Raw genomic sequence first — 8,591 nt, 5'->3', positions numbered from 1 at the left:
CAGCAGAGCTGGGACTAGGCAGGTGAGGTAGCTACGTGCAAATGTAGCCCTAAGAATGAGCACCTCTTTAAAGAATGTACCTTGTATTGGTCTGTGCCTATTTAAAAAAGAAAAAAAGAATGCACCTGAGGCAACTCCCAGCTGTCTCACCACAGTCCTGGCCCACAAAACAGAATCAGGAAAGGATCACCTGTGAGGAATTACAGATGATCAATGAGTACTCCGATAAAACATCACCTGTGAGGAATTACAGATGATCCATCAGCGCTCTGATAAAAGATAACCTGTGAGGAATTACAGATGATCCATCAGCGCTCTGATAAAAGATCACCTGTGAGGAATTACAGATGATCCATTAACACTCTGATGGACAGATTCCTGCTGCTTCAGAGTAGGGTATATACATTTTTTAGGGGGATGGGGGTGAAGTCTTGCTCTGTCACCCAGGCTGGAGTGCTGTGGCGCAATCTCAGCTCACCGCAACCTGCATCTCCTGAGTTCATGTAATTCTCCTGCCTCAGCCTCCCGAGTAGCTGGGAAGCTGGGATTACAGGCACCCAACACCAAGCCTGGCTAATTTTTTTTGTATTTTTAGTAGAGACGGGTTTTCACCATGTTGGCCCGGCTGGTCTCAAACTCTTGACCTTGTGCGATCCAACCACCTCAGCCTCCCAAAGTGCTGGCCTTACAGGTGTGACTCACCACGCCCAGCATGTACCTTAATTATTGTTGGACTGAGGTGGTCCCCATTTTAGCCAGTGAGCAGATTTTGCTCCAGATACAATCTCACTCAAAGATGACTGCACCAGAATTATGGGAGATGGGATTCCTAAGTCTGCTGAATTCAAGAATCTCTGTGTAAGAGGCCTGAACATTGTCTGTAAAAAAATAAATCTGATGCATAGCAGGCTTAGAAATCACTTTGCCAACCTACTTTTGCACAAATGATGTTTTCTAATTTCCCTTACTAGCAAATGGGTAAGAGGTTGCATTGTGTCATATTTACGTAGCAGAGTAAACTCTTTTTAGGTGAAATGATGGAGGGTTAGCTTATCTAGCTTGATGGCACTAGATAGCAAAGTCATTTTACTCTTAACAAGATTTTTGGGTTTTTTTTTTCAGACAGAGCCTTGCTCTGTCGCCCAGACTGGAGTACGTTGGCACTATCGCGGCCCGCTGCAACCTCCACCTCCAGGGTTCAAGCGATTCTCCTGCCTCAGCCTCCTGAGTAGCTGCAGGCCTGTACCACCACACCCAGCTAATTTTTTTGTATTTTTAGTAGACACGGGGTTTCACTATGTTTGCCAGGCTGGTCTCGAATGTCTGACTTCATGATCTGCCCGCCTGGGCCTACCAAAGTGTTGGGATTACAGGCGTGAGCCACTGTGCCCGGCCTAAAAGAAGTTTTATTGAGATGTGTACATGTATATTAGGTTTTGAATGTATAGACATTGTGATAAGGAAGACAATTGGCATAACTATTTATTGCTTGTTTAAGCTGCTCAAGTAATTACTTTTGCACCAACATAATATGTTTTTTTTGGTTTTTTGTTGTTGCTGTTTTATTTTTTATTTTTACCCACAAGCTTGACATCATCACATAATATGTTGGGTTTTTTTTTTTTTTTTTTTTTTAAGGAGAGGATAGTTTAATAGGCAAGAAAGAAGTCTTAATTAGCTCTAGAGGAGCAATTTTCAGTGATGACTCTACAAATGTCAGTTTCAAAAACAATTATTACGGGCCAGGCGCAGTGGCTCAAACCTGTAATCCCAGCACTTTGGGAGGCTGAGGCGGGTGGATCACGAGGTCAGAGATCGAGACCATCCTGGTCAACATGGTGAAACCCCGTCTCTACTAAAAATACAAAAAATTAGCTGGGCATGGTGGCGCGTGCCTGTAATCCCAGCTACTCAGGAGGCTGAGGCAGGAGAATTGCCTGAACCCAGGAGGCGTGACCCAGGAGGCGGAGGTTGCGGTGAGCCGAGATCGCGCCATTGCACTCCAGCCTGGGTAACAAGCGAAACTCCGTCTCAAAAAAAAAAAAAAAACAATTATTTTGGAAAATATAAATATAATATGTCCTACATAGTAGGGATTTAAAGATTTGTTTCTTGAAAAAGTAAATCCCAATGTAGAGGTCCATATTCATCAAAAAGACTAATAAATATTGCTATGGAGGCAAATACTCTGGGCGAAATAAACTCAAGTGAACCTGGGTAACCCAGATAATGCTCCCTTGTTAACTGGAGGTCCGAGTCCAAGATTTGTTTTTATTATTTTAATTTTAATTTTAATTTTGTTTTATTTTGAGATGGAGTTTCACTCTTGTTGCCCAGGCTGGAGTGCAATGGCACGATCTCGTGCCTCACCCTCCCGAGTAGCTGGGATAACAGGAGCCCACAATGACACCTGGCTAATTGTGTATGTTTAGTAGAGATGCGGTTTCCTCCATGTTGGTCAGGCTGGTCTCAAGCTCCTGACCTCAGGTGATCCGCCCACCTAGGCTTCCCAAAGTGCTGGAATTATAGGCATGGGCCACCACGCCCGGCCAAATATTTTAATATCTCTTAACTATGTAAGTTGCAGCAACCTTACATTTTAGCGAAGTGCCTAGCAAATAACAAACAGTAGTTTATTTAACATATAAAGTAGCTGGTATTATTTCATAAAACACTTCAAAAGGGCCTAGGCCTGGGAAATACAGCCCAACCTCTGCTTATTCAATGAGCAGGATAGGTTATTCAATTAGTTCACTATCAAATTGAAACATGAATGTGCCTATCAATGTTTTGAAGGTTTGGGGAAGAGGCAATTAAAACAGCATTTAGCTGGGCTTGATGGCCCATGCCTATAATCCCAGCAACTTGAGAGGCGGAGAGGCAGGAGGATCACTTAAGACCAAGATTTTTAGACCAGCCTGGGCAATACAGTGAGTTGCTGTCTCAACTTATAACCATGGCTGGGCTCGGTGGCTCATGCCTGTAATCCTATAATCCCAGCACTTGGGGAGGCTGAGGTGGGTGGATTAAGAAGTCAGGAGTTTAAGACCAGCCTGGCCAAGATGTCTCTCTACTAAAAATACAAAAATTAACTGGATGCAGCGGCAGGCACCTGTAATCCTAGCTACTCGGGAGGCTGAGGCAGGAGAATCGCTTGAACCCAGGGTGGGCTTTGCAGTGAGCAGAGATTGTGCCATTGTACTCCGGCCTGGGCAACAGAGTGAGACTTCGGTATAAACAAAAAAAAGAAAGAAACCACTTTGTAGGAATTACACCTTCAAATAAATTAGTGAAGTGGACATAAGCAAGAGTAAATGGAACAGTGAAAATAAGCATAGTTAGAAGAAACAATGGAAATGAATAGCTAAAACTGAGACCGTTTAAAAGGAAAAAGGAGGGCCGGGTGTGGTAGCTCAGGCCTGTAATCCCAGCACTTTTGGAGGCTGAGGCAAGCGGATTACTTGAGGTCAGGAGTTCGAGACCAGCCTAGCCAACATGGGGAAAGCCCAGCTCTACTTAAATGACAAAAATAAGCTGAGCGTGGTTGTGGGCTGTTGTAGTCCCAGCTACTCAGGAGGCTGAAGCAGGAGAATCACTTGACCTGGGAGGTGGAGGTTGCAGTGAGCCGAGATAGTGCCACTGCACGCCAGCCTGGGTGACAGATCGAGACTCCATCTGAAAAAAAAAAAAAGAGAAAGGAGATAACATACAGAAGATAATTCATTTGCTGAAGTGGTACTAGGATTGATTGAACAAAAACCCTAACAAAAGGACTTCCTGCCTCCAGGGACTTTTAAAGTTTATTTTTGAGGGTTCTGTTTAACTGGTATACAGAATTGTATTAAAGTTGCATGTTTTGTTTTCTACTAGGTGTTCTATTACTCAACAGGAATCTTCAAGGATGCAGGTGTTCAAGAACCCATCTATGCCACCATCGGTGCGGGCGTGGTTAATACTATCTTCACTGTAGTTTCCGTAAGTTGGATGGTTTGATAATTTTGGGGGGAGAAAAGAATCCTTGCTATAGATGTTCAAAGATGGATTGCATGGTTCTACCATCATTTAGTTAGACCTTTTCGTTGTTTAATTTTCTTTTGGAAAAAAGAGATCTATTCAATGCTGGGTATAGTCTTCACTCTTCAAGCAAATATGGGTTGGATGGGAAAGGAGGAAATATACAAGGAACTATATAGTATGCTTTCAACTTGAAATTGGAGGAGAGGTGTTTGAAAAAACTCTCAAACTGTGTTTTTCCTCTGTTTTTACACTAAAACAACAATAATAACAGAAGATTTCCGTGATCCCCCAAAATATGTGAGGATTTTTCCCCATCAAGTAAGCAATCAGTTCTGTAGTGGACACCATCTAGGTGTCTTTTGATTTAATTCTGACACTGTCTCCCTGGAGACAGCATCACATCTCACAGGTTGATGGCCCAGTTCCCAGGACGGCCCCACTCTAATGCCAATCACAGGCTCCAGGCTGTCTGACCTGTGCTTCTGACCCACGAGCTAGAGATCAGGATTCCCACAACGCCCTCTTTGGGTTTGACTAATTTGCTGCAGTGGATCACAGAACTCAGGGAAATTGTTTCCTAGTTTGTTTTAAAGGATACTTTAAAGGACAGAAATAAACAACCAGATGAAGACATTCATAGGGGGAGGTCTGGAGGGGTCCTGAGCATGGGAGTTTCTGTCTCGTGGAGTGGGTGTACTCGTAGCACGTAGATGAGTTGGTGACCTTCCTGTCAGCTTCCAGGGCTTCAGATATCTGGAAGCTCCCCACACCCTGCCTTTTGGGCCTTTTATGCAGACTTCATTGGTTCTCCATGATTGAAGCATGGACAAAGGTTCTGAAATGTGATTGGACAAAAAGGGTATGATCTGAACCCAGCAAGGCCTGTCTGTTTAGATTATTTGTTGGCCTCTGTGTAGCATTTCTTCCTCTAGGGTGTGGGGCAAGAGCCTCTCTGAAATGAGGGTTTTATGACCCACAGTCAGCTTAGAGTCCCACTAAGTGGGAGAGCAGGAGAAAGTCAGAGAAGAATTCTATTTTCTGAGGCCTGCTCCTGAGGCCTAATGCATCCCAACATTATAACAAAAGACAGTGGCAAGGGCTGTGGGGATTTTGAGGCAGGACCTGTGGATGGAAAGCAATATGTGTCTATATAAAATGGAAAATCACAGGAGGTGTATGTGTTAGTAAGTGTTAGTAAGTGTTCTGTGTTAGTAAGGCAGATTTCAAGTAGCTCAGACATTCTTCATGGAAAGGAAGACTGAAGTTTCATGTCATATTCTTTCTCTTCTAGCTATTTCTGGTGGAAAGGGCAGGAAGAAGGACTCTGCATATGATAGGCCTTGGAGGGATGGCTTTTTGTTCCCTGCTCATGACTGTTTCTTTGCTACTAAAGGTGAGTGCCTTTTGAGTGAAGAAAAGCAAGGGAGGGGGAGGAGACGTTACAGTTGACTTCCATGACACAGCACGTGGGTTGTTAAGGTTGAAGCTTGTCAATAAAGTCAGGAGAGAAGTCAGATACCCAGAGTTTTTAAGAAAGATGTGTTAACAAAAAGAAAAAAGGTGGGTTATTGGAGAATTGGTGGTAAACTGTTACAAACCTTACATTTATAGAACATTATTGTGGCCTATAAAATAAATTATCTTATTTAAATTCTTAAAATAATATCCAGGTAATCACACTTTATAGATGATCAGGTGGTCTCAGTACAAGGTGACATATATGAGATCACAGAGACAGGATTCAAACATCCAAGCCTGGCTGGGTGCAGTGGTTAATGAATGCCTGTGATGGCAGCACCTTCGGAAGCCAAAGGGAGAGGACTGCTTGAGCCCAGAAGCTGACAACCAGCCTGGGCAACATGGCAAGAAACTGTCTCTAGAAAAAAAAAAAACAACCAAAGTTTTTTTTTTTGAGACGGGGTTTCCCTCTGTCACCCGGGCTGGAGTGCAATCACTCACTGCCACCTCTGCCTCCCGGGCTTAAGCGTTTCTGCTGCCTCAGCCTCCTCCTGGGTAGCTGGAATTACAGGCACGTGCCACCATGCCCAGCTAATTTTTTGTACTTTTTCAGCACAAAAACCTGAATAATTATTTTTTTTTCTTTTTCTTTTTGTAGTTTTTAGTAGAGACAGCGTTTCACCATGTTGGCCAGGCTGGTTTCCAACTCCTGACCTCAAATAATTCACCTGCCTTGGCCTCCCAAAGTGCTGGGATTACAGGCATGAGCCACAGTGCCCAGCCAAAAGAAAAAAATTTTTTTTTTTTATATGAAGAGCAAAAAAAATTTTTTTTTTTGCTCTTGTTGCCCAGGCTGGAGTCCAATGGTGCGATCTTGGCTGACTGCAAGCTCCGCCTCCCGGGTTCAAGGCATTCTCCTGCTTCACCCTCCTGAGTAGCTGGGATTATAGGCATGCGCCACCACATCTAGCTAATTTTGTATTTTTAGTAGAGACCGGGTTTTCCCACTTTAGTCAGGCTGGTTTTGAACTCCTGACCTCAGGTGATCGGCCCACCTCGGCCTCCCAAAGTTCTGGGATTACAAGCATGAGCCACCACACCTGGCAAAATAACATTTTTTTTTTTTTTTTTTTCTTTTTTTTTGGGACGAAGTTCCGCTCGTTACCCAGGCTGGAGTGCAATGGCGCAATCTCGGCTCACCGCAACCTCTGCCTCCAGGGTTCAGGCAATTCTCCTGCCTCAGCCTCCTGAGTGAGTGGGATTACAGGCATGCGCCACCATGCCCAGCTAATGTTTTGTATTTTTTTTAGTAGAGACGGGGTTTCACCGTGTTGACCAGAATGGTCTCGATCTCTTGACCTCGTGATCCACCCGCCTCGGCCTCCCAAAGTGTTGGGATTACAGGCTTGAGCCACCGCGCCCGGCCTAAAATAACATTTTTTTTTAATTAGCCAGGTGTGATGGCACATGCCTCAAGTCCCAGCTATTTGAGAGGCTGAGGTGGGAGAATCGCTTGAGATTGATGATGCAGTGAGCCGTTATAGTGCCACTGCAGTCCAACCTGGGCAACAGAGTAAGAGGCTGTCTCAAAAAATAAAAATAAGCCAGGCACGGTAGCTCATGCCTGTAATCCCAGCTTTTTGGGAGGCTGAGGCAGGCGGATCATGAGGTCAGGAGATCGAGACCATCCTGGCTCACACAGTGAAACCCTGTCTCTACTAAAAATACAAAAAATTACTCAGGCACGGTGGCACATGCCTGTAATCCCAGCTACTCCAGAGGCTGAGGCAGGAGAATTGCTTGAGCCCGGGAGTCAGAGTTTGCACTGAGCCAACATCGCATCACTGTACTCCAGCCTGGGTGACAGAATGAGGAGCGAGACTCTATCTCAAAAAATAAAAATAAACCCAAGCCTTTTGACTTGACAGCCACTTTCTATACTATAGGCCAGGACCGTAGGAGGTTGCCGTTAGTTGCGTCTGGGAACCTAGACCCTAGGTCATGCTGTCTTTACATTTAATTTTCTCTGTTCCTTCCTCTTACAGGATGCCCATAATGGCATGAGCTTTGTCTGTATTGGGGCTATCTTGGTCTTTGTGGCCTTCTTTGAAATTGGACCAGGCCCCATTCCCTGGTTTATTGTGGCTGAACTCTTCAGCCAGGGCCCCCGCCCAGCTGCGATGGCAGTGGCCGGCTGCTCCAACTGGACCTCCAACTTCCTAGTCGGATTGCTCTTCCCCTCTGCTGCTGTAAGTAAACTCACCTTATCTTAAAACCAGCCTTCCTAAGCTGACAGGTTGAAGATACATCTTAATACTGTAGTCTCACTGGGTTTGGTGGCTCATGCCTGTAATCCTAGCACTTTGGGAGGTGGAGGCAGATAGATCACCTGAGGTCAGGAGTTTGAGACCAGACTGGCCAATATGGCAAAACCCGCCTCTACTAAAAATATAAAACTTAGCTGGGCACACACCTGTAATCCCAGCTACTTGGGAGACTGAGGAAAGAGAATAGCTTGAACCCAGGAGGCAGAGGTTGCAATGAGTGGAGATCGTTCCACTGCACTCCAGCCTGGGTGACAGGAGCAAGACTCCATCTCAATAAATAAGTAAGGCCGGGTGCGGTGGCTCACGCCTGTAATCTCAGCACTGTGGGAGGCCTAGGTGAGTGGATCATGAGGTCAGGAGTTCAAGACCAGTCTGACCAATGTGGTGAAACGCCATGTCTACTAAAAATACAAAAAAGCTGGGGGCCGGGCGAAGTGGCTTATGCCTGTAATCCTAGCACTTTGGGAGGCCGAGGCAGGCAGATCACCTGAGGTTGGGAGTTCAAGACCAGCCTGACCAACATGGAGAAATCTTGTCTTTAAAAAAATAATTAATTTTTAAAAAGAAGAAGAGGCCGGGCGCGGTGGCTCAAGCCTGTAATCCCAGCACTTTGGGAGGCCGAGGCGGGTGGATCACGAGGTCAAGAGATCGAGACCATCCTGGTCAACAGGGTGAAACCCCGTCTCTACAAAAAATACAAAAAATTAGCTGGGCATGGTGGCGCATGCCTGTAATCCCAGCTACTCAGGAGGCTGAGGCAGGAGAATTGCCTGAACCCAGGAGGCAGAG

At 45.2% G+C, this 8,591-nt stretch overlaps 1 protein-coding gene across 1 annotated transcript in view; it reads left to right on the top strand.

Annotated features, from left to right (window-relative positions):
* Positions 1-8,591, top strand: part of LOC108291841 (solute carrier family 2, facilitated glucose transporter member 3) — a 20,273-nt gene that overhangs the window by 8,195 nt on the left and 3,487 nt on the right. Inside the window, exons 7-9 of the mRNA XM_017512303.1 lie at positions 3,871-3,975; positions 5,309-5,410; positions 7,521-7,724. Of these exons, the coding sequence (XP_017367792.1) occupies positions 3,871-3,975; positions 5,309-5,410; positions 7,521-7,724 (411 nt within the window). The remainder of the gene's footprint in view (positions 1-3,870; positions 3,976-5,308; positions 5,411-7,520; positions 7,725-8,591) is intronic.

This window comes from Cebus imitator, unplaced genomic scaffold, assembly GCF_001604975.1.
Source record: "Cebus imitator isolate Cc_AM_T3 unplaced genomic scaffold, Cebus_imitator-1.0 Scaffold469, whole genome shotgun sequence".
Classification (NCBI taxonomy): Eukaryota; Metazoa; Chordata; class Mammalia; order Primates; family Cebidae; genus Cebus; species Cebus imitator.
The sequence above is the reverse complement of the archived record's forward strand: the minus strand, read 5'-3'. Positions and strand labels throughout refer to the sequence as shown.